The 26,883-nt window shown below is 43.7% G+C and overlaps 1 protein-coding gene across 10 annotated transcripts in view; it reads right to left on the reverse strand.

The window, feature by feature from the left end:
* ankhd1 (ankyrin repeat and KH domain containing 1) overlaps window positions 1-20,539 on the reverse strand; it is a 160,156-nt gene extending 139,617 nt beyond the window's left edge. For all 10 annotated transcript variants that reach the window (XM_067996302.1, XM_067996301.1, XM_067996300.1 and 7 more), the window contains exon 1: window positions 20,154-20,539. In XM_067996302.1, coding sequence (XP_067852403.1) covers window positions 20,154-20,339 — 186 coding nt within the window. In that variant the 5' untranslated portion in view covers window positions 20,340-20,539. The remainder of the gene's footprint in view (window positions 1-20,153) is intronic.
* Between the last annotated feature and the right edge of the window lie 6,344 nt (window positions 20,540-26,883).

Consider the following 26,883-nt stretch of genomic DNA (forward strand, 5'->3'; position numbering starts at 1 on the left):
TGAGAGAGAAAGGGGGAAAGTGAGGCGAGAGAGAGAAAGGGGGAAAGTGAGGCGAGAGAGAGAAAGGGGGAAAGTGAGGCGAGAGAGAGAAAGGGGGAAAGTGAGGCGAGAGAGAGAAAGGGGGAAAGTGAGGCGAGAGAGAGAAAGGGGGAAAGTGAGGCGAGAGAGAGAAAGGGGGAAAGTGAGGCGAGAGAGAGAAAGGGGGAAAGTGAGGCGAGAGAGAGAAAGGGGGAAAGTGAGGCGAGAGAGAGAAAGGGGGAAAGTGAGGCGAGAGAGAGAAAGGGGGAAAGTGAGGCGAGAGAGAGAAAGGGGGAAAGTGAGGCGAGAGAGAGAAAGGGGGAAAGTGAGGCGAGAGAGAGAAAGGGGGAAAGTGAGGCGAGAGAGAGAAAGGGGGAAAGTGAGGCGAGAGAGAGAAAGGGGGAAAGTGAGGCGAGAGAGAGAAAGGGGGAAAGTGAGGCGAGAGAGAGAAAGGGGGAAAGTGAGGCGAGAGAGAGAAAGGGGGAAAGTGAGGCGAGAGAGAGAAAGGGGGAAAGTGAGGCGAGAGAGAGAAAGGGGGAAAGTGAGGCGAGAGAGAGAAAGGGGGAAAGTGAGGCGAGAGAGAGAAAGGGGGAAAGTGAGGCGAGAGAGCAATCCAGTTGGTGCCAGTCATCCGTACTTTCCCCATACCCCTGCAAATTTTTCCCCCTTCAACTATTTATCCAATTCCTTTATAAAAGTCGCGATTGAATCTGCCTCTCACACCCTTTCAGGCAGCGAATTCCCAATCATAACTACTCACTGCGTAAAAAGGATTTTTCCTCATGTCGCCTTTGGTTCTTCTGCCAATCACCTCAAATCTGTTTCCTGTCACTTAGACAATTTTGTATTCATGCTTCCGCTGCCCCTTTTATTCCATGGGCTTCGACTTTGCTGACAAGCCTATTATGTGGCACTTTATCAAACGCCTTTTGAAAGTCCATATATACATCAACCACATTGCCCTCATCAACCCTCTCTGTTACTTCATTAAAAAACTCAATCAAGTTCGTTAAACACGATTTGCCTTTAACAAATCGATGCTGGCTTTCCTTTATTAATCCACACTTGTCCAAGTGACTATTAATTTTGTCCCAGATTATCATTTCTAAAAACTTCCCCACTACTAAGGTTAAACTGACTGGCCTGTAGTTGCCGGGTTTATCCTTGCACCCTTTTTTGAACAATGGTGTAACATTTGCAATTCTCCAGTCCTCTGGCACCACCCCCATATCTAAGGAGGATTGGAAGATTAAGGCCAGCATCTCTGCAATTTCCACCCATAATTCCCTCAGTAACAGAGGATGCATCCCATCTGGACCGGGTGACTTATCCACTTTAAATACAACCAGCCTTTCTAGTACCTCCTCCATCAATTTTTAGCCCATCCAGTATCTCAACTACCTCCTCTTTTGACAGCATCTTCTTCCTTGGTAAAGATAGATGCAGACCAGTCGTTTAGTACCTCAGTCACGCCCTCTGCCTCCATGCGTAGATCTCCTTTTCGGTCCCTAAATCAGCCCCACCCCTCTTACTACCCATTTACTATATATATGCCTGTACAAGACTTTTGCATTCCTTTTGTTTAGGCGCCAGTCTATTCTCATACTCTCTCGTTGTCCCTCTTATTTCCTTTTTCACTTCTCATTTTCTATATTCAGCTTGGTTTTCACTTGTATTATCAACCTGACATCTGTCATACGCCCACTTTTTCTGTTTCATCTCATTCTCTATCTCTTTTGTCATCCAGTGAGCCCTGGGTTTGGTTGCCCTACTTTCCCCCTTGTGGGAATGTATCTGGACTGTACACGAACCATCTCCTCTTTAAATGCCGCCCATTGTTCAATTACAGTTTTGTCTGCCAATCTTGGATTCCAATTTGCCCGGGCCAGATCCATTCTCAACCCACTGAAATTGGCCCTTCTCCAATTGAAGTATTTTTACTCCAGATTGCAATCGACACTCTAGATTTACACTTGACTGAAAAAGAGGTAAGCAAGAGGGAAGAGGTGCAAGGGCATGAGACGAGAGAGTGAGTGCTGCATATTCCAGCATGCATGGGATTGGCTAAAATGTTATGGTCCAGGGACTCCCAAGAAATGCAAGGCAGATTGGGACTTAATGTAATATTTACTCATGGTGCTACCTGACTCTCTGATTTCACCATCTGCAGCTCACTCACACTGGAAGAAAAATGGAAATTAAACTTAATAGAAGTCAGAGATAAGAGTATTTTTCTTGCAAATACCATACCTGGACCTGTGTCTCTGAAGTCCATTGTAAACAATTTTCAAAACCTACTTGTACTGGCCTAGAAACCCAATGAAATACTGAAGTAAAAACAGATAATGCTGGAAATGCATACAATGTCAGTCAGGATCTGAAAGAGAAAGATAAGTTAACATTTTCCTTTTGCATGTAACTTTTCATCAGTTCCAAAGGAGTCCATCAAAAACTTTGATCTGCCTATTTTTTATTGCGCATTTTGTTCTCTTACAAATAAAGCCAAAATCTCCCATTTTCCATTAGTGAAAGGAAATAGGTCATTCTATTTTCCCAGTGTATATAGGAGACTTAAACCTGAAGTTATATCGCAATGGCTTTTTCAGTATAAGATTTGGAAAAAGTCAGTTATTACCAACTTGTGCTTAATTGAGACAAAGCCCAAGATCCCAGGTTTGCTTTCATTCCTGTGCTTAGTTAGCTGACATAGTTGAAGTTAGCCATTGCTACTGGCCACTTGGGGCATGTTGTCAGAGAATGGTTCATCTCAGCACAAGACAACATTTTCAGGAGTGAAGGAAGAAATAAACAAAACTAATAAATAAAATGCAGGAGTAGTTTAGATGAACAGCAGTAACAGCTGTAAATTGAACTGACTTAGTTATTTGGACAGGTCTGCATAAGTTTTATTTTAACCATACACGTCAAAAGAATTTTTACACATTTAGTATGCAGAAGAGCCAGGAGCGAACAAATTACAGGACTATATGCGCAAGAAGTCTACGGATAACAAGCCTGAGGAGCGAATCATGTATAGTTGAGAGTCATTTGAAGCAGAGGGTTAGATTACAGCTTTGAAATACCACCAAAGCACATATGTACACTATGCTAGGTCATTATGTTAGTAATTTTCACTTCAGTCAGCTAAGGTCCTCCACAAGGTAAACAGATAGGTAAACAGCAGAAGTAGAACAATGGGGCATCAGTGAAATGCACAGAACTGGTCAATTCTACCATAATGCAGACATAACAATAAATTTCACTTTTACAGACTTTAAAAGTTTATGCACATCTATCTGAAAATAGGTCCAAGCAAGAAGTGTCTTCATTGATGGATTAGAGAATTTATCCAGTATATAACTAAGCCATACAGACCTGGAGGTTCCAGGTTTGACCTCAGTCTGGTTAGGAAGGGGAAACGTCAGCCATGGTTCCTATTGCCGATTACTATCCATAGACCACTGGCGGACAAACATGTGTGGACTTATCAAGCATGAATAGAATCAGGCTCAGATGTGATACCCCCAGTCATACACAGTTTGTATTCAACTTCACAGCTGCACAAGAATGTCAACTTGAGCAATACCCCCCCCCCCCCCCCCCCCCCCCCAAGAGTAACCCGTCCCAAAAGAACTGTGCCATAGCCTTCAGGAAAAAGGGGGTGCAAGAAAATTGGCAAGAAAAAAAAATAGCCGCAAGCAGCAAGCACTGGAGCTGAGCTACATTCACCGAATGAGAAAAACCTCACCTATGGGTAAGTCATTTAATATCTTTCATCATTCAAATCCATGAACAAATAGCACCATACAATAGTGCAGAATCTGGAGATGAATACCCTGAGGATTTAAATGTGCAGGCCAGCTAAACCTCTGCAAAGTCACTTACTCTGAGGTAGCAGATCAAGATATTGCTTTTGTCGAAGCATGCACGTCGCCCTCAGGTACTTACCCTACAGTTTGCATGAAGCAAAACCCCCAAAACTGTCCATCAGGCTGTCATAAAATTCAAGAATGGGCTCCAGCTTTCCCTAGTGGTTCGTGACCAGACAAGGAGATACGTTCCACTACTCAAAGATCTACTACTCAGTCAGTAACTCTTGCTTAATGATGGTTTTACCAAAGATTTATTCTTACAGGAAAAAAACATCTAGTTAACAAATAATCTTAAATTATATCTACATAGAAAGTTTTTTTTTAAATTTGTGCGGCAACTAAAACATTGTACCACGATTCCTGGGATAAATGAAATAAGATCATTTCTAGTAACATCAGTAGGCAGTGTCTTATAACTGCTCTCTCCGTGTATCAAACAAGATATGGTAGGTCCATCACTAAAGAAATACATCCACTAATTCTACACGCTGAGCTAAGTGCCAACAATCTAACTCATGCAAAAATGCAAGCCAAAAAACATTGGTTCAAACTGTTCTGCCCCACAATTTGTTCAGGCCAAGGATTCAAATTCCAGGCAGGAAAACATTCACCTTTCATGAACCTAAAAGTCATAGGGTGTTCTGTAACTAAATCTCACAGGTGGGCAGAGTTCTTGTGCCAGTCATTTCAATGTGGAAGTGACAAGCCTTGATTAAGCATATGTAAATAGGACAGGGTGACTAGAATGTCTAAGGGGCTTTAGCTGAAGTCTTGCCACCAGGCGTTTTGTGTAACAAAGACTTCAGAACTAAAGTTCACCAAACAAGAGAAATATTGTTTTGCTATCCTATCTTTCAAAAGCAAAATTGACAGAAGCCCTTCAGGTTGCTATTTCATATCTCACTACCCTCCATCTGCATCATCAGATCCCTTCTGTGAATGATCCAGCTGGGCCATTTAATGCTCAGAACTAGAATTATAAAGTATCAAGTTTTCCTCCATCAGTAAGGGGCTCCTATAACAATTATCGTTTCCTCTGCCTTGACCGACAGGGAAAATAAAATTTCAGTCATCATGTTAAGGGAGTGCACTCCTGCAGCAGGGCCGGATGATCCCTACGAAGTGGTCAATATAAGCATTCCCTGCTAATACAAGGTAATGAGCACACAAGGCTCATTCCTTGAAAGATAACAACGGAACGAACTAAATTGCGCAAAATTCAAACTCATTTACGTGCCAGATGATGCATGATGGAAATCTTCATACCCAACTCCTTCCAGATATGCATCCCATCCTATAAAGGGTGTTAGACTTCTTCCAATGTCTTCACAACTTTATATTGTGAGTAACTGCCCTGTACTTGCACCAAATCCCGTTCACCCATCACCCCTGTGCTCGCTGACCTACGTTGGCTGCTGGTCTGCCAACATCTCGATTTTAAAATTCTCATCCTCGTCTCTCCCGATCTCTGTAACTTCTTCCGGCCCTACAACCCTCCGACATCTCTACACTCCTCCAATTCTGGTCTCCTGCATATCGCCAATTTTCATCAGTCCACCATTGGTGGCCATGCATAGGCCCAAAGCTCCTGAATTCCTTCTCTAAACCTCTTCGCCTCTCTATCTCTCTCTTCTCCTTTAAGATGCTTCTTAAAGCCTATACCTTTGACCCAAGCTTTTGGTCACCTGTCCGAATAGCTCCTTATGGGACTCGGCATCAAATTTTGTTTCATAACGCGCCTATGAAGCACCTTGGGATATTTTACTACGTTAACAGCACTATATATAAATGCAGGTTGTTATTGTTGTTGTACAAACCAGAAGTTCCCAGGTTTGATCCCTAGTCTGATCTGAATTCGCTGACCTCAATCATAATTGGTCTCGGCAGCCTTAGGGAGTGGGGGTGGGAGTCAAACAGGAATCCCTTTCTCAAATGCTATACAGTGACTCCACCCGACAGTATACGAATGCAGTCATTGGGCTCGGAGAGCACTGGTCTCAAATGTGTCAGCTATTGCTCATATTCCAGACACACATGATCAATGGCCACTAGTCATCTGTTGCGGAAACCATCATCCATACCTTTGTTACCTCTAGACTCGACTATTCCAATCTTCCACCCTGCGTAAACTTGAGCTCATCCAAAATTCTGTGAATTGAATTTGGGAAGTCTCAAACCATTTCCTACTGGGGAGAGATGACAGCACAAAACTGCCCCTAATTCTGCACCAATTGGCAATCTCATTCAGACCATAGAATCACTGGTGTGAGAAAAAGAAAAATGCCACACTTGTGCAATCGGGAAAGTTTTTCTGAGCTTGGGGCTGAGACACTTCAGAATCATAGAAATTTACAGCACAAAAGGGGGCCATTCAGCCCATCATGTTTGCGCCAGCCGAAAAGGAGCTATCCAGCCTAATCCCACTTTCCCGCTCTTGGTCCGTAGCCTTGTAGGTTGCAGCACTTGAAGTGTATATCCAAGTACGTTTTGAATGCAATGAGGATTTCTGCCTCGACCACCCTTTCAGGCAGTGGATTCCAGACCCCTACCACCCTCTGGGTGAAAAAATCTCAACTCCCCTCTAATCCTTCTAACAACTACTTTAAATCTATGCCCCCTGGTTGTTGACCCCTCTGCTAAGGGAAATAGGCTACCTATCCACTCCATCTAGGCCTCTCACAATTTTATACACCGCAATTAAATCTCCCCTCAGCCTCCTTTGTTCCAAAGAAAACAACCCCAGCCTATCCAATCTTTTCTCAAAGCTAAAATTCTCCAGTCCTGGCAACATCCTCGTAAATCTCCTCTGTACCCTCTCAAGTGCAATCACATCTTTCCTGTAATGTGGTGATCAGAACTGTACGCAGTACTCTAGCTGTGGTCTAACTAGTGTTTTATATAGTTCTAGCAAAGTTTGTTGGGCATAGTGGAGGGATCTTGACAGTGCTACACCTGACCCGATAATTCTCAATGCTAAAATGGAAACTCCCCAGTGCCTCACCTTGATAAGGACAGCATTCACAGAAAATACAACCAGAAATAATGCAAGCGCACAAATGACTGAAGGTGTGGAACAAAGTTAAATCTAGGAGAAATAAACATATCAAGAATATTGAAGTACAAAAATAAAAGGAAAACAAACATGACAAATAAAAAGGAATTAATTAGCAGTACTCAAACAATGCCCACAATTATGCTTTGTTGAAATATTAGCAACTATGCAGTCATTGGACATGTAAATGCAAGTCTCAGAACAACCACACTGGGCCAGCTCTCTGATGTACTGTCCAAGTGATGTATTTAGTACAGTCTTAAACTTCACCATTGATTTGAAGAGCTCAGAATTTTTAGACCCAACATAAACAGAGCTCTGCACTTTTTGGGATTACTACATAACTAGAGCAGAGCTTTTGATTTTCTCTGCTTTAATGGTATCTGCTCCCTGGCTCAGCAGAGTTTTGGTCTCCACCTTTAAGGCCACTGACCATCCTGAGAATGTCACTCCTTTGCATATTGGGGAATCCTCGTAAACTGAAGGAAGCAGCCATTATGGCAGGTTTCCCATATTTGTTAATGAGATCCGACTTGTCTGGAAACAGTTAGCTGTAGTCCCTCACTTAAATTGGGGTTGGCAGTGAATGCAAGGAATCAACAGACAGGAAGTAAACAATGTAGTTAACAAGGTTACCTCTCCTTAAGACCTTTATACAATCGGCAACAGTGGAGAAAGTATATGGAAACATTTCCACTGCTGCAAACAAGAAACCATCCAGGAGAGACTCAACTTTCCTAGCTCCAACAACATAATCTCAAGTTTTCATTTCTTTCAAAGGCTGTCACGTGCTCTCAAAGTAACCTAAAGGCACGTAGAGCATTAATAGCAGGGCTCTAGCAACACATTACAAACCTACATGCTATTCTAGCCTATGGGTTGGGAATGAGTTCCCACTCCCCTCCCCAACATTTCTCCACCAATTTTCTGCCTTCCTTTCAGTAAAAGCTATGACTCATGCTGGGGTATTCTTCAGAAATGAGTCCATGCAGTAAATAATCAGTAAGCTATTCAATGGCTGGGAGAAATACCACCAAGTCCAATCTTGTGCTCACCCAATGTCCACATATGCACACTTTCCACACTTTTTCACTGAACTGCAACCAAGAAAATGAACCGTGATTTCCCCCCTCCCTAACTGAGGCCGACTGCAGCATCCCTACTGCAGATCAGGGATCAACCCTGGGACAATTTGTAGTCTGTATGGCTCAATACCACACCATTCAGTGCACTTACTAGATTCAGAGTCCCCTTCCCTCCAACTCACTTTCCCTAGGATCCTATATTGGTGCTGTTGTCCAAAATCTCTAACTGGGTTTAAAATAGGCTTTCATAACTATAGTAACTACTATGTTAACCAATTGTACCTTATCTGCTTTTTTTGGATTGAGAAAACAGCTTTCAAATTTCAGTCAGTGAGTCAGATTATTGTATATGAATGATGATACGCTCAAAACAGTACAAATCCAATAACCAAATACAATATTTGCAGCTGTTGGAAATTCAACACAAAACTGACTTGTGCTAGACACTTAACACTCATTTAAATTGTATGTAACACAACCAAGATACCAATTATATGGACTTGCTTTCAGATAACATACATCCCAACAGCCTAGCTAAATACTTACTATTCAGCATCTTTAATTTTGTCAATGATGTAAATACTTTACTGTAAGACATGATCTGAATGACCAAAGGTGTACATTCCACACCCATTCGGAAGTATTTATTTAACCTATTGGTCAGTTAAACTTTTTAATCAACTCATCTGAAACAAAAGACCTGCACAACCTTGATATCAAAAGAATGCCCACAGAAAAAAACAATTCCTAATTTATTACATAGAAAGCATTAAATAGAGTGGTTCAAATTGTAGTAAGTTAAGTCAAAGAAATGTACTGCAATCTCCAGTATTAGTTTGGCTCAGTTGGTAGTATTCTCGTCTTTGGGTAGGAATACGATAGCTTCAAACTCCACTCCAGGACTTGTAGGCTGTAGTACTGAAAGTGTGCTGCATTTTCAGAGATATCGTCTTTTGTATGAGGTGATAAACTGCAGCTCTACAGTCTGTTCAGGTAGACACAAAAGATTCTGTAAGACTTGTCAAAGTGCAGTGGAGTTCTCCCAGTGTCCTGGCCCATCCATCTCTTAAGTAACACCACCAAAACAAATTATCTGATCATCATCTCATTGCTATGCATAAATTGACTACCTACAAAACAACAAGTACACTTCAAGCACTTTAGGATGTCCTGAAATCAAAAAAACCACATAAATGCAAGTTCTTACTTTCCAACTCCTTTTGCAATAATTAACAGTAAAGGCACACCTAAGGGAAGTTCTTTTTATTTAAGTATATTACCATTTAATAGATAAAAATAATACATGCTGTCAAAATTTTGTTTTACTTTTTTTAAACCCAGTGTCTCCACTGCAAGCAGCAGGTTCCACATCTTCTGACCTGATCGGTGTTTTGAAAATACTGAAAACCACCCTACTGACAAAGCACTTCCCAGCCGGTAGCATAATTCCCCAAGGTCTCCAGATCAGGTCTCAGGTCAATCCAAAGTCACAACCCTCACCGTCTGCAATGGGGCACTCCCAGTAACACCAGGAAGTGGCCCAGCAGAGAGAAGGCCTGAATTCACGTTGCTCCCAGCAGCAAATACAATTTATTTTAAACAGGAGCATATGTTTTTCTATATAACAGGTGATTGTTTGAATAAAAAGTAATGTCCTCTTTAAAGAAAGGTTCTCCATCAGCAATATTGGCTAGTGGCATACACAATCTTACAATTTAATAAAGCCTTAAGGATTTACAGTTGCAGAAGCATCTTGAAATTACAGAAATTTTAGGGCCCCAAGCTGTAATGCATAAAGCTGCAAAGACCAAGAAAATGCCTAGTTTGAGGTTCAATTTCCAATCTGTTCTAAGTCAACACCATCCCAGCCAAGTTGAAAATAGCGATTACACTTGCCACTTTGGTGAGGTGCTGGTTAGCTGATTACGAAGGAAAAAGAATTACCTAGTATTCTGACTCCTGATTATTATGCAGCTACAACAGATAAAATGTGCACAGAGGCTCAGCTATAATATTTACCCTACCCTCTTCATGATCTAACAGCCTGCCAACATTCACTGACCAGGCTCATTCACAAAGATAGACCATTTGATCAACATACCAGAGGACATCCTGTGCTTGTCAAACTACCCACCAGAAATCAATGCTTTCTTGAAAGGAGAAACTTGATAAAATAAATGTTCATTTTTCAATAAATTCCCATAATTTCAACATATCTATGCCCAGATTGTACAGTGGAGGACGGTTTGGTTTGAGTGATTCAAATGTTTAAACATGCTACTGAGCTTTGCACTATACCCAACCCTTTTCATCACATGACAACATGGAGAAATGAAAGTGGTTGAAAGAAAGGCCTATTGTAATATGCACTGTTAGTATCAAAGTGGAGATTATATTTAGCATGCAGCCAGAGAGAGATCAGGTACAGTTACCATGTTGTAGTTTTAATAATCACTATTATTCACAATCTTCCAAAGAAACTAGTTATGAATTTCTTCTTTATTAACGCCTTGCTGTTTTGATTCTTCACAGATACTCACCGGTTAGTGCCTGCAAGATGTATTTAATTTCCAGTCTCATACTCGCTACCCTTGTTTTAAAAAAACACCCTGGACCCCAAGTATTTTACACACATAAAACACCAGTAAATGTCCCATGTACATCACACAGTTGAATATGAACAGTTGAGTTTGAACACAAGGTCCAGGAATCAAGTGACTAAACTGTGCCATGAAGTGGTGGAATATGGGTTTGAAGCCTCAATCCCATCTCTCACAATTTGTATCAAAGTCACACTGCCACAGGGAAGTCTAGAGCAGAGGCCTGGCACTTCCCCATAAGGCAGCAAAAAGTCACCTTGAGTCACTTTTGTGTGCCTCCCAGCAGCAGGAAATAGATCCAAAGGAACTATTACGTTTTATTCATTGCAATTTGCCCACCTTCCAATTTTCTCCCCACCTCTCAAGGTGAAGTTTCACACTTCTGTCAATGCCAGTAGCCCTCCAGAACCTTATCGAGATGGCCATTCTTTATATATAGTTGTACATAGGTAGTGAACTAACCACAATCATGGAGGATAAAAGAACTTATCCCAATTCTAATACACAGTATCTACACTTGCCATAAGAACAAGAGAAATAGGAGGAGTAGGCCATAAGGCCCCTCGAGCCTGCTCCACCATTCAATTAGATCATGGCTGATCTTCGACCTCAACTCCACTTTCCCGCCCAATCCCCATATCCCTTGATTCCCCTAGAGTTCAAAAATCTATGGGAAAATTACTTCTGCATACAACTAAACATTTGTTGGGAACAATTAGCCATTTAAAAATATCCAAGAAAACAAAGTGTAGACGCCTAGCACCTACTGTAAACCGTTGTTAGCAAAAATCCAACACCAGGTGACCACTAGCTATGAAACTGGAATTGGGCTTGCAGATCACAAGTCCATACAGCTTATAAAGCAGAACCACTTCTAGTACCAATAGTTTTGCACCGTGCAGCACAATTAGTTTAAAAATCACAACTGCGACTTCAAATTTTCTGGCCAATAAACTGAGAACTCATTCTACCTGCAGCCAGAAAAATGGTAGCCTGTTTCAGTTATTTACACTGCCACTGTGCTGCCTCCATCGGGGGGAATAAATAACCCTATATCATACGCAAGACACTGGTGTCACCCCATTTATATTACAGCATTGCTGAAGTCAGGGCTGTAATATAAATACAGCATCAGACATGGCACAGCCTTGGCTAACACTTGTACTTGGACTTCCCCTCAATGCTGGTCTTGTTTGGGTTGTCTACACAAACGGAAGAATATATTCAGGCACAGGCTAGCAATGATGACGTAATATCACCTGCAGCACAGGCTAACCTCTCAATTTAAATCCTGCCCACATTTAGCTTAACTTTGAAAGGCAATAAAATGGTTCAAGACTGCTCTACCACCACTCTTCCCCAAAAAATGTTTTGGACCTCTCCTGAAGGTGCTGATTCTTATTGGGATTATTCAATAAAAGTCAGCAGGAACTTTGGCTTTTTTTTCACCTCTTTGATGCTCAGGGGACTGAAATCAATTGCAACATTCCCACCACTACTGTGACTGAAGTCAAATAACATGGGAAAAACTGAAGTTTAAACCAGAGACCTCCCTGGTCTGCATGGCTGAATACAACAGAGCATATTCACCCAAGCCCACAGTTATTTTACTTAAGGTGGAAAAAGTACATAACAGGCTGAAGGGAATATTAACAGCAGAAGCATGGTGGCAGGTCATCCTACCTGCTCAGTCCCAGATTTTGTATAGCGGGGCAGGAACAGACAAGGAAGTAGTACATTTCAACATTGTCAGAAGGTAAATAAGTTATGTTTAACAAGACTGGTTATGAAATGAAACAGTATGCATATTGATGAAGTGCCTACCTCTCCTGAAAATGTTCCTGCTCACATACTTATGAAATAATGCTTGTATTTTTCTCCCCTTCATTCGACTGTGCCGACTCTTGCTGGGGTACCATTCCACAGGTTCTAGTAGCCCACTAGTACCTCACCCAACAGTACTTCACGTCAAGTCTAGAAAGTGGGCATCAGCAGGCTATTTTACAATGCAGGGCATCGCAGCCAAGCCTGATCCTATTCTCAGCTGATGTTCACTTTCCAGCAAGATTCACTGGAAAGTGATGAGAAACCTGGCTAATTTTTCCCCTCACTAGCTTAGGAGCACTAAAGACAATTGTGCTTCCCCCTGCTGAGATCAGTCAAGAGCACCAATCAAGAATAATACTAGGCGCCTATAAGACCTGTAAGGTTAGTGCTACAATCTGCCGTGCCTTTACCCACCATGCCATCAGGAGAACGAACTAAGGTTCATTTGGGAAAACTCTACTACACATAAGAACCAAAAGTTTAAATAAAGAAACCATATCAATTAATGTTTTAAAAAGGAAGAGGAGATTCTACAAGCAAATAATTCAGATATGTACTTACACTGGCAGGGCAGACTTGAGATTGATTTAAGGCTTCGACAGGCAACAACTTGCATGTGTATAGCCCCTTTAACACATTGCTGTGTCCCATGGTGCTTTGCCAGGAACAACTTGCATCAATATAGCACCTTCAATGTAGAAAAACGCCCCAATATGTTTCACAGAAGAGTAATCAGATAAAAATGGACAGTCAATGGAGGAGATAGTAGGACGGGTGACTAAAAGCTTGGTAAAAGAGGTAGTTTTAAGGAGTGTCTCAAAAGGAGAGAGAAGTGGAGAGGCAGAGGGGTTTAGAGAGGGAATTCCAGAGCATAGGGCCTAGACAGTTCAAGGCACGGCCATCAATGGTAGGGTGAAAGAAGCAGGGGAAGCACGAGGCCAGAGTTGGAGGAACAAGTTCTCAGATCAAGAATGGATTAAATGAATGGACACCTAGCAAGATTAAGAACAAAATCAGGAGAGGTAATCATTAGGGTGGCTTTTAAGGAGGCTCTTGAAGAGGAGGTGAGATGGGGCAAGACACAGATCTAGGAAATTAATTCCAGAGTTAAGGGCATGGTTGCTGAAGGTTCAGTCGCCAATGATGCAGTGAAGGGTGGGGTAACATACACTGTAGTACAGAATTGGAAAAGCAGAGGGTTCAGACTGGAACATAAGATGGAGGAGGTTGCAGAGGTAAAGTTGCACAAGGCCATGTATAAATTTGTACACAAGGATTTTGAAGTCAGCGTGCTGAGGAACAAGGAGCTAGTGGAGGCAAGAAGCCTGGGGTGATACAGTAGGGGGTAAATTGGGGACAGAGACAGGCAATGTTACAGAGACAAAAATAAGCTGTCTTGGTGAATGTGTTGTGGTGTTGAGACTTACAGATGAGAAATGTTTCAGGTTCAATCCTGGATCTGTGCTCTGTTAGCCATTCTCTACAAGGCAGTGGTGGGGCAATATAACTGTTCTGAGTCCTTGGCTAAGGAAAAAAAACAAAGCCAGGTTCGGACCACTGCTGAAAAGTTTAAGTGTGAAGACTGGCTCAGGTTCAACTGTGACCCTCTATCTCAATCATACAGCACATCAGCATTTACCATCTAGCTTCATATGAAAAATATACTTAGATCGATTACCCCCAGGTGGCTATCAGCACCCGTGAAACTGTAGCCAAGCACGAGAGTTAGCAAAATATGTCTTGACATTTCATCAAAATTCAACAAGAGTAGGTTCAATTGTAAAATCATGACAGCATTAACCCATCTAATATTAATTGATAATACCTTTAATAAAAGAACACGAATTAATTTCATACAAACACTATAGTGCATTTTTGTGTTAATATTGCATACTGTGATTTCACCCCAAAAAAAATCGCCCAAATCTCTCAAAAATCCTCCAACTAGTATAGCTTTATTGATGTCCTGTACTATTTCAGCCAACCTTCAAGTACCAGACAAGCTGACGAATCAGCCACCAAAGGGTTGTTGATTCCATGGAATGGAAAGTTCCCTTGCCAGTTACTTCAAATCTGCCGTCATCACCCCATTGCTCAAAAAACCCATCCGTGACTCCTCTGTCCTTGTAAACTACCGCCCCATCTCCAGCCTCCCAAATCCATGCCCATCTTTTGCACAACTCCATGTTCGAATCCCTCCAATCATGTTTCCACCCCGCCACTATTGTAAAGCCCCTTAACAAAGGCACAAATGACATCCTATGTGACTGTGACCATGGTAAACTATCCCTCCTCATCCTTCTCAACCTGTCCACAGCCTTTGGCACAACTGACCATACCATCCTCCTCCAATGCCTCTCCTCAGTCATCCAGCTGGATGGAACAACCTCACCTGGCTCCATTCTTATCTACCGAGTCGTAGCCAGAGAATCACCTGCAATGGCTCCTCTTCCCGCCCCATTATCGCTAGAGTCCCCCATGGATTTATCCTCGTCCCCCTCCTATTTCTCATCCACATACTGCCCCTCGGCGACATCATCTAAAAACACGTTAGGTTCCACATGTACACTGACAACACCCACCTCTACCTCACCACCACCTTTCACGACCCCGCCACTGTCTTTAAGTTGCCATACTACATGTCCAACATCCAGTACTGGACGGAGCAGAAATTTCCTGCGATTAAATATTCGGAAGACCGAAGCCATTGTCGTCGGTCCCCGCCACAAACGCCACTCGCCAGTCACAGACTCCACCCCAAGGCTGAACCAGACCATTTGTAACTTTGGCGTCTTATCTGACCTTCTGACCACATATCCACTCCATCACCAAGGCCAACAACTTCCACCTCTAACACTGCCAGTCTCCACCCCTGCCTCAGCGAATCTGCTGCTGCAACCCTCACCCATGACTATGTTACCTTCTCATCCCTGTCTTCAAATCCCTTCATGGCCTCGTCCTGGCTATCTCTAACCTCCTCCAGCCCTACAACCCTCCGAAATCTCTGCACTCCTTCAATTCTGGCGTCTTGTGCATCCCCGATTTTAACTGCTCCACCATTGGCGGATGTGCCTTCAGCTGTCTAAACCCCAAGATCTGGAATTCCCTCCCTAAACATCTCCGCCTCTACCCCTCTCTCCTCCTTTAGGACGATCCTTAAAACCTACCTCTTTGACCAAGCTTTTGGTCACCTGTCCTGATATCTCAATGCGGCTCAGTGTCAAATTTTGCTTGATAATGCTTCTGTGAAATGCCTTGGGACATTTTACTACATAAAAGTTGTGTAAATGCAAGTTGTTGTTGTTAAAGACCAGTCCTATCACCACTACCCCAAATATTTTAAAGACCAGGAATAGTCTTCATAAGACTGACAATGGAAGACTCACCTTCAGAGCAAGTGCACTAGATCCCTGATTGATATCACCCCTGCAAAGCTGCTCCCCAAAGGCTAGCTGAAATGGAAATTTACAGGACAGCCTTACAAAAATGAAGATTTCTCCAAATAAGCTCCTTAACAGGCTTAATGGGCCATTGATACCAAAATATATAGCCCAGATGGTTCCAGATTTATTCAACCCGTGCTAACATTGCTGATATTAGCCAGGACAGCAGTTGGTGAACTTTTCTGCTGCTGACTGCTATCCAGCTCTTATGCTGCAAAGTGCACCTATGCAGACGACAACTTGCATTCATATTGCACCTTTAAGGTAAAAAAGGGTCCAAAGGCACTTCACAGAGAGGTAAACAGACAAAAATGGACACTGAGCAAAAGGAGATATTAGGAGAGGTGATCAAAGGGCTGGGTTTTAAGGAGGCCTTTAGGGAGGGAATTTCAGCTGAAAGTACCGCCAACACAGTTAGGGTGGGGGGAAAAAAAAGAGGGGAGATTCACAAGAGGCCAGAGCCGGAGGAATGGAGAGTTCTGTGGTGACTGCAAGCCTAGAGAAGGTTGCAGACATAAGGAGGGGCAAGACCATTAAGTGACTTAAATACTAGGATGAGAATTTTCCATTGTAAGAGATAGGGGGACTGTAAGCCAATTTGGTCAGCAAGGACAGAGTTGACAAGTGAGTGGGACTTGGAGCAAAATAGGATACGGGCAACAACAAGCTGAAGTTTACTGAGTGTGGAGGATGGGAGTCTGGCCAGCACAGCATTGGAATAGTCGAGTCTAGAATTGATAAAGGCATGGATGAGGGCTTCAGCAGTAGAGGGCAATGGCAGGGGTGGAGTCAGGCAATGTCATGAAGGTAGAAGTATAGTCAGTCTTTGTGATGGAGAAAATATGAGGTTGAAAACTCAGCACAGGGTGGAATAGGATGCCAAGGCTGCAAAACAGTTGGTCGGGGAGGGGGGGGTCAGAATCAGTAGCAAGGGTACGGAGTTGTGGCAGGGACAAAGAAAACGGCTTTGGTCTTCCCAATGCTTACCTGAAGGAAATTGCGGCTGATCCAAAACTGGACATTGGACAAGCAGTCTGGGAGACTGCTTGTCCAACAGAGGAACAGTGGAGGGGTCGGGAGAGATGGTGGAGGGGAAGAGCTGTGTGCAGTCAGCGTACATGGAAATTGACCCCATCTTCTCAAATAGTCACCAAGGGGCAGCGTGTAAATGAGAAAGAGGGGGCCAAAGATAGACCATTGGGGGACTCGAGGTAACGGCGCAGGTGATAGAAAAGAAGCCATTGTTAGAGATGCTCTGGCTACGAATGGATAGGTGAGTGAAACCAAGTGAGGGTAGCTCAACTGAGCTGGATGAGGTGGAGCTGGATGAGGGAGGAGAAGCATTGAAGCAGGATGCTGTGGTCGACCATGTCAATGGCTCCTGAGAGGGTGAAGAGGGATAATATTCTGTGACTGTAGTGTCATTTTTGACTTTGCTTAGAGCTGTTTAAATGCAGCCCTGAATCCTAATGGGAGAGATTCAAACAGAGTTGCGCGAAAGATGGGCACAAATTTGGGATGCAACAATACATTCAAGAACTTTGGAGAGGAAAGGGAGGCTGGAGGTGGAATAGTTTGCAAGGACAGAGGTCGAGGGTTTTTTGTTAAAAAGGAGGGTATTATGCTAGCTACTTTGAAAGGGAAAGGGAGAGAAACAATTGATAACAGCAGCGAGCATTGGGGCCAGGAAGGGAAGTTGTGTGGTCAGCAGTTCAGTGTGAATGGGATCAAAGGAGCAGGAGGTGGGTCTCATGGACAAGATAAATTTGGAAGGATAGAAGCTAGAGAACGACAAGTTCAAGGCAAGGGCAGGAGCTGTCAGTGGGTGAGAGGTGAAGCAAAAGAGGCAGTTGAACAGATGGTCTCAATTTTAGTGACAAAGTCCACAAGCTCCTTGCACTTCTTGTTGGAGGTGAGGTAGAGGAGGCTGGGGAGTGGCTCATGAATTTTGGCAGAGAAGAGTGAGGCCTGATAGCATATGATGTGGTCCAGCCAGATCTGGAGATGACTAAACCATTTGTGCAGCAGGTACGCTCAAGTCTGCATTCCTTGGACTTGAGGGAGTCAACATGGGGCAGTATCATACAGAACGAACAGGATGGTAGAGCGTGATGGTTTTACTTGGAACAGGGGAATCAGAGGTAAAAGTGAGGGAATGACTGAACAGATCAACAGCTGCAGAAGTATTGTGGCACTGAGAATGAGGAGTCACTCAGTGCAGAGGCTAAGGGAGGAAAGGAGAGAAGGTGTCTTGGTGTAACAGGACAGGGCTCAAATATGTGCCAACATTTACTGCCTAAGCTCTCAATGAATAGCCACTTGAACAGGAAACCCCCAAGGAACTCCAACTAGAGCTGAAAGCTTCAAAAAAAGGTGAAAAACTATTTTAAGAAACTTCCAAAACTAAAATTTAATAGTTACCTAATCCACAGAAATGCCCAGTTATGATAAATAGTCAGTTTAACTCAATGTAGTTCAGGCAAATAGCATAGATGCATTTAAGGGGAAGCTAGATAAGTACACAAGGGAGAAAGGAATAGAAGGGTATGCTGATAGGGTTAGATGAAGTAGAGAGGAGGGAGGAGGCTCGCGGAGCATAAATGCTAGCATAGACCAGTTGGACCGAATGTTTCTGTGCTCTCAACTCGATGTACTTTGGTATTCAGCTAATACAGAATAATCTAAATGTTCAGGTGGCAAGACTTTGCCCAAAATTATGTGTAACCCCTAGTGAAAGATCATTTTCTACAAGATACACAAAACTTACCTTTTACTTATGTAATTTCAAACTGCCATACACAATTTGATGTCAATCTAGAATAATTCATTTTATGTCCCCCCTTCTTTCCTACAATCCAGTTTCAGCATTTCAGCTAAGAAAATAAATAAGAAATAACCAATCAGCCAACCTAGCTCAATTTTATACCTGTGTATGTTTACTTCCTTCTCTGAGCATGTAACTCCTTAAGTTACTTTTAACTTTTGCGTTCCTTCAGGTTATCACAACACCTGAATATGTTAATCATAAAAACTTCAACTCCAGCAATTCTTTTCTTGATTTCTCTCTCCTCTAATTTCCATGCATCCATTCTGTGAATTGTGATATTTAGATTCAGTTACATAGATCAAGAAAATGTGTGTGCCTGGTCAGAGTAAAAACACAGTGGAACTGTGTTGCCTTAAGGTGTCATACTGCCACTAAGATCTTAAATACTCTTAAATTTCACCCCACCTCCAAACAAAAAAAGTTGAGAAACCTGTAAAATGGAACTGGCATTCCCCCCTCCCCCATGTGAAAGATCTACTCGTTCTACTTGTCACACATCAACACACCAAGTACCAGCTCTTCCCAATGCAGTGAAACCAGGCATATCAAGCTCATCTGGTAATGCATCAAAATCAATCTGGAACTGTAATTGAGCTATAAACTACAACCATATCCGTTCTATGAGCTAACATCATGTGACAAGGCCCATAAGACTAAATTTGTGCGAACGGGGGCAGCATTTAAGGACCAGAGGCCTACTATGCCCATTTGCCTTCTGTTCGACGCTTCCTAACGTAAATGGGAATATGGTACCTTCCAACTTCGTTTGTAGTCAGGCATACGTAAGCGAGACATATTTACAGAAAATGGGGCTGAAGAATTACTAAGTAAACATATTATACAGAAGATCATGTCTTATTTGATGCGTTTATATCTTGGGGAATGTCAGATGCAGCGGCCCTTGTTGGTTGAACCTATGTTAATCGTAATTCGAAAAGGGTTAGTGGCTTCAAGACAATTCAGGCCAGAACTAGTTTCTGGATTCCAAAAAAAAATCCAGCAGCTAGGAGGGCCGTGCGGCCGCTGGGAGTTGTAGTTCGGGCCTTGCTTTTCCTCCTATTCCCGTCAAACTCCGAGTCACCACATAAACTACAACTCCCATGACTTAGGGCGGCCGCTGCGCAAGCGCATTCGGCTCTTTGGCTCCTCTTTTCTCTCTTCCTCCCCCCCTCCTCCTCTCTTCTCCCTCCCTCGGCCTACCGCTTCACCCGGCTCCGCGGCCGAGCCTCGGCTTCGTATTACAAACTTAGGCCCAAATTTGTGCGCACCGCCACTAACACACAGCTCTCGGGCCTACCATTTGGAGGAGGGATTGGGGGGGAGGAGGGATTGGGGGGGGGGGGTGTGGGGGAAGAGCATTAACACCTTAAAACGATTTGAGTACAGAGCGGTGTCGTTGAGTGGCGACGTGAAGTGAGGGTCACTTTACCTCAGAAACCTCATCCTCTTCGCTCCCAGAAAGCACAGCCAGTTTGAAATCCAGGCGATCCCCGGGAGTCGGCTCTAAAATGCGAACTTTAGTGCTGACGGCAGCGGTCACGGAATCTATCTCGTCTTCAAAGCCGTCTGTCATCGTGTCCAGCGCTCGGTTCTCCGCTATCACTTCATTCTGCATATTCTTCGCGCTCTATCCTTACCGTGTCGGGCGCCCCTGAGTCTGACTAGAAGCTGTAAATATTATTTTTTTGTTTGTTCTGTTTTAATTTTTCTGATGTAAAGTTTTGACTTCGGCTACTACCAGCGAAAGCCCCCTCCGCGCCTCACAGACAGACTAGGCCCCGCCAATATTAGTCCACCCGAACCATTAACTTCTGTGCGCCTGCTCCGACTAACTTGATAGGTGCACATCCGGCCCCCCCCTCAACTGCTCGATGCTGATTGGCGGAAAGATGCAACTGACATTCCACTACGCAGCGTAATGGCGCCAGGGCGGGCTCGCCATTCGTTGACGCGGCTGTCAATCAAATAACTAGCGGGCTCGTATCAGGTTAGGTTGGACAGAAATGTCTCCTCCAGGAAGACCCGGATGGGCGATTGATTTTTTTAGGGGGGGGGGGGGGGAGCGCACGCCTTGTGTGGGACAAAGATTCATTTACACAGTTGGGTTCCTACCTGTGTACTTCGTACGGCTCACATCATGTTTCCGTGTTTAGTGTTTAATTAATTTTAGTTTTGCTAATATATTTTCTCTCCCCCCCCCCTCTCTACTCCATCCCTTAACAACAGTTGTACTGTCCACACACACATCAGTCCAGAGTTAAAAGAAACCACGCTCATTTATATTTATGTATAGAAGTATTCCAATATTGCGCAATAGCGCATCCCGCCCCACGGGGGAAGGTCTAGGTGATTTTACATTCTTCAAAGCTGCTCTCAAATGCGCCACAGGAAGTCATGGCTGAAGTGTATTTTTTTTAATTTATCCTGTCTTCTTTTTATATGTCATGTTATAAACATGCAGCCAGTGATAAATTATGTTAAAATCGATTTGCAGATGAACAGCCCATAATTGAAAGTCATCAATAAGTTTTTTTAAACACATTATCTTCCCATAAAGATTCAGTACTTTATCAAGTGCAAACACTTTGAAAGTAACACTGCAGTCACGTTGGTAGGGCCTTCGGCTTGTTCAAATAGAAGCAGACTTGGTGCTGTGAAAGTGCAGAAAAATTTGAGGGTATAGATTCACAGGACACTAAAGGCAGCAATTAATACAACAGCAACTTGCATTTATATAGCACCTTTAACAAAGTAAAACGTCCCAAGGTGCTCCACAGGTGCACTATCAGACAAAATTTGACACCAAGCCATATAAGCAGACATTCGGACGAATGACTGAAAGCTTGGTCAAAGTGGATTTTTAGGAGCGTCTTAAAGGACGAGAGAGAGGTAGAGAGGCGGAGCGGTTCAGGGAGGGAATTCCAGAGCTTAGGGCCCAGACAGCTGTAGGCACGGCCGCCAATGGAGGGCGGAGGAAATCGGGGATGCACAAGAGGCCAGAATTGGAGGAATGCAGAGCTCTCGGAGGGTTATAAGGCTGAAGCAGGCTACAGAAATAAGGAGGAGTATGCCATGGAGGGATTTAATTTAACCTTAATTTGATATGACTGTAAAAACAGCTAATGGAATTCTAAATTTTATTTCAAGATACAGAATAGAAAAGGCAAGAGGTAATGACAAACCTGTATGGAATTAAAAACTGAAAATGCTGGAAATACTCAGCAAGTCAGGCAGCATCTGTGGAGAAAGAAATGGAGTTAATGTTTCAGGGCGAAGACCTTTTGGCAGATCTGGAAGACATTAAAGAGTTAACAGTTTTTAAGCAAGTACAGAGCCAGGGAAAGTGGGGGAGGGAGGAGAGGGAAGGAAAGAACAAATGGGAAGGTCTGTGATAGGGTGGAGGGCAAGAGTGATTATGGACCTATATGAACTAAATGGAACCTTAATAAGACCTCAGTTGGAGTACTGTGCAGTATTGGGATCCACGTTATAGGAAATATTTTGCGGCTTTAGAGAGGGTACAGCGCAGATTCACTAGGATGCTGCCTGGTATGAGGAAATACAAATATGAAGAAAGACTTGAAAAATTCTATCTTTTTTGTTAAAACAATGCAGATTACAGGGCAATATGACTAATGGAAGGGTTGGCTTAGGGTAGATAAAAGCAGACAGTTTCCAATATTAGTGCTCAAGATTAAATGTGAGAGATTTAGAACAGAGGGATAAGAGAAACTTCTTTACACAGAGTTATGAGGATATGGAATTCACTTCCACGGTTGGTGGTTGATGCAAAAACTGTCACCATTCAAGATTAGATTTAATAGGTGGATGTATGAAACGGGTACAAAGAGATATGGGAACAGGGTGGGTAAATGTGATTAGAACTAATTGCCCATGCAGAGGGTCAATGCCACAGGGACTGGTTCGGCCGAATAACCTGTTTTCCTGTGGTAACTTCTATATATTTTTATGTTCCAAAGCCAGTCTTCACACTGTCACTGACAGGATTTTAAAGGCTCTTTGGTTCAGGTTGGGTAGTTCATCTGGAAGATGTTCCAGTGTGATATATTTGTGTTTGTCACATTATGGTGCAGTAACATAAATGGTTGATTCATGGTTGGTACAAAAATAACTAGACTGTGGATCATGTTACAAACACATACAAACACAGCCTTGTACATAATGCTGCATGTAGCAATTTACACTATCAAAGTGTAAGAGAGTAGCATAACAAAACATCTTTATCTTCAGCATAAGAGTGACATAGTGGCACTGTGTAGCACTTGGGTTTGCACCTAAAGAGAGGAAGAGAAAATATGAGGGTAAATGACCCAATAGCATTTTTGCACCTGGCTGTGGCTGTTATAAAACAGGACATTGGAGAGATCTGAACACAGAAGAGGAAATTTTTTAATTTTTTTAAGGAAGAAAATTAAGATTTAAAAAAATATTTCATCTCCAACACTCAGGATTTCCCTTTGCTCTTACTAAAGATCCCGGGCTTCTGATTTTAGTTGATCAGTATGAAGAGGCACAGATGTGCACAGATTGTGTGAGAAATAGGGAGAAATCCAATTCAAAGTTTACATTAGGCATATATCTTTGTACTGTTGATATGGACCATCACTGGATTTCACCCCACCTTTAGGATAGGTGGGGCAGGTGGAAGAGAGTGGAATCTATTATGACAGTGCTCACTGATGTTTGTCTTAGTGACAAAGGATGTCCCAAACACCGTTTGATTGGCCTGCCATTTAAGACTATTTCTGCCTTTGTGCAACTCAAACTAATCCTAATAGTTTGATAAAGCACAGCTAAAATGTTGAAATTCTTAATAAAGAGGTAAGCAATTAACATATAATATCTACATACGTAAGCCCTGAAGGTGTTAGCTTCTGCTCCCAAAGCAGAGTCTCACTTAACGGGAGCACAAATCGAAGAGTTGGCCATGGAAGTCAGCATGCCCACTGGCCGCTAAATTTTTTAAATTCTTGCTGTGTGCAAAATGTATACATAAGAACAGTCACTGGACTTCAAAGAAATTAATTTGTGTAAAGCGCTTTGAGATGGTTCTGATGGGATGAGGCCTGAGAACCTCTTGTACACACTTTATTTGTTCAGTAGAAGGAGAGCATTATACCACTGGCTTGACAATGTTTGGAGGCCCTTTTGTACAGTAGAAGATGTCTACAGGAATTAAAACATTGTTTTGTACCACAAAATGTATCATATTACTGTCATAGGGCATTACCATGGCATTTTTGAAGGGCTTAGAGGTAAAGTATTTTTCACTCTCCAATTTGGTCCACTAATAGCCAAATGTTACTGTAGAAGGTAGGGAACAAACCTTCATTTAATTCAATGTAAAAGTGATGTCTATTTTGCATTAATAGTCCACCACTAATTATGTCAATATGAATCCTCGAGAGAGGTGATCATCAAACATACAGGGGGGAGTTTTAACCCCCAAGAATGGGCGGGTTGGGGGCAGGTGGGAGAACAAAATTGCAGCTTTTTAAATCAAGGTCGCAACCCAGCTCCAATGCACCCACTTCCGGGTTTAACAGCCGAATCCCGGAAGTCGCGTCCCCAATTACTGCCCATGGGCGCGTCGTTAACGGGGTAATTTACCTACTTGAGACACTTGAGATAGGCAATTTCGAATTGATTCTGAAACAGAAACGATTTTTACTGCTCCTGCATGGGTTTCCCAGGGGTCATGAATTTCGCCAGTGAAATGGAGGTGAGATTCATGCAGAAGTTGATTTGGTCCTTTAAACCTATGATTGATACATCGCAATAATAGCTCAGGTATTGCAGCTGACCTCTCAGTTCTTTCAGGCAAAAGTTTGGCTGAGAGTTCTTGAGCATGATTTTAACTCAGAAAAACGGGTAGGTTGGGGGCGGAGGGGCAGTAAAAATTTCTAAAATCTAAAACCTGCCTCCAACCCGCCCTCTTCCGGTTTTAACTGAGGCTGGTTGAGGGGCGGGCAACCAACCCGTTCTTAGGAGGCGGGTCGGTCAGTGAAAGCTTTCAAGGTGCCTGCGAGCATCCATTTTAACAGATTTTTTGTTTTTACCCCCTGAGGGCCGGGATTCCTGGGCCTTCTACTTCATGCCATGCGAGAGGACATAGAAGGCCCGAAACAGCAGGTAAGTGCCTTTATAGCACAGCTTGTGGGCTCAGAGGAGCAGGAGTGCATCCCCCAGGCTCAACAAGCCGACCCGCAGCGACTCCTCCCCATGATCTCCGACCCCCCCCACAATCTCCGAACCCCCCCCCCATGATCTATGACCCCCCACGATCTATGAACCCACCACGATCTATGAGCCCACCACGATCTAAGACCCCCACACGATCGCCAACCCCTGCAATGACCCCAACCCCCCGATGACTTAGCCCGTCGATGATCCCGATGACTGAGCCCCCCCCCCAATTATCCCCGATGACTGAGCCCCCTGATGACTGACCCTCTCAATGACTGAGCCCCCCCCCATGACCCCCAATGACTGACCTCCTCCGATGGCTGAGTCTCCCCCACGATGATCCCCCCCAACTAAGACTTACCTGCTCACATCCTGTTCCTTCCTCTTCTCCCGTCCGACTAAGGCCCGTCTGTCAATCAGGCTGGCGTGTCGGGCGGGAAACCATAAAAAAAAATAAAAGACGTCCTCACATCAAAATCGTAAGGATGTCAAGGAAACCCGTACCTTCGGGATTCCCGTCAGGCATTCCAACCCCCTGCCCCTGCCCGGCTCTCCTATAAAATTATGCCCTTTGTGTTGAGACTGAGAGTTCTTGTGCTGAAACATCTTTAGCAAAACCTTGGAGCCCCTTAAACTGACAAAATCAGGATGGGAGGGTGTGCAATGGATGTATTCCAGAGGACATCTGAGGAGGAGGAAAATGACCATCCATGGCAGTCACGTCATGCTGCGTTGAGATCTGCAGGTGCACAAGAGAGAGATGTGCAACAGGACCTGGAGAACAGCAGAGAGGGCAGCAACAGAGAGGCACTACCTACGTGAGAGGGTATACAGGCAGAGGCTTCTCTGAGAAGCAGTGTCTACGTAGGCTCAGATTGAGTTGGCAGGCGGTCGCAAACATCGGCAGCCTCCTTGATGAAGAGCTGCTCCCTGCTACACCTGGTGGCCACGCATTGCCCGTCACAGTTAAAGTAACCACTGCCCTCAATTTCTTCGCCTCTGGGGTCGCCATCAGTGACGTTTCCAGGGTCTTTCAATTGTCTGCACGTAAGTGTATAAGACAGGTGACGGATGGATTGTTTGCCAAGGTGTCCACTTATGTGAACTTCCCCCACAACGACCTCAGCCAGAATGAGCGGGCAGTGGGTTTCGCTTCTCTGGCTGGCTTCCCAAGGGTGCAGGGCGCCAATTGATTCCACCCATGTGGCAATTCAAGGACTACCACATGAGTCAGGAGCCTTCATCAACTCCATCAATGCACAGCTGGTGTGCAACCACAGGAAGAGGCTCATGCAGGTGTGCACCAGATTCCCTTGCAGCTGTCATGACTTCTTCCAGTCAGGAGACAGATTTAAGGGCTGGCTCGTTGAAGACAAGGGATACCTCCTTCAAACGTGGCTCATGACACCTGTGAGAAACCTCACCAATGAGGCACAAGAGCCTTACAACCAGAGCCACACAACCACCAGGTATGTCATTGAGCAATCCATAGGCATATTGATGATCTATTTCAGGTGCCTAGATAGGTCTGGAGGCGCCCTTCAGCACTCGCCAGTGAGGGTGTCCAGAATAATCATTGTGCGCTGCGTCCTGCACAACATAGCACAGCAGAGAGGGTTACAGATGGAGGAAGACGAAGGGCAAATTAACATCCTCTGTTGGTGACAACATTGAAGAAAAGGAGGAGGAGGAGGAAGATGAAGATGGGATACCCATTGCCACACCCTCCGTGCAAATTGTTGCCCAGGATGCCCTCATTTCTCACAGGTTCTCATAATAAAAATGGCTAAATAAAGACATTGAAGTACTCAGTCCGCCTGCCACAAACACTGCCAACCACCCTCCCCCCAACCCTTTGCACAAAACAGTCCTTCAACCACACATACAACCATTGCACATCTGCACAATGGGTATCGTCATGTATTGGCATTCGCTATGAAGCAAATGAAAGG

Source organism: Heptranchias perlo, chromosome 14, assembly GCF_035084215.1.
Source record: "Heptranchias perlo isolate sHepPer1 chromosome 14, sHepPer1.hap1, whole genome shotgun sequence".
Lineage (NCBI taxonomy): Eukaryota > Metazoa > Chordata > Chondrichthyes > Hexanchiformes > Hexanchidae > Heptranchias > Heptranchias perlo.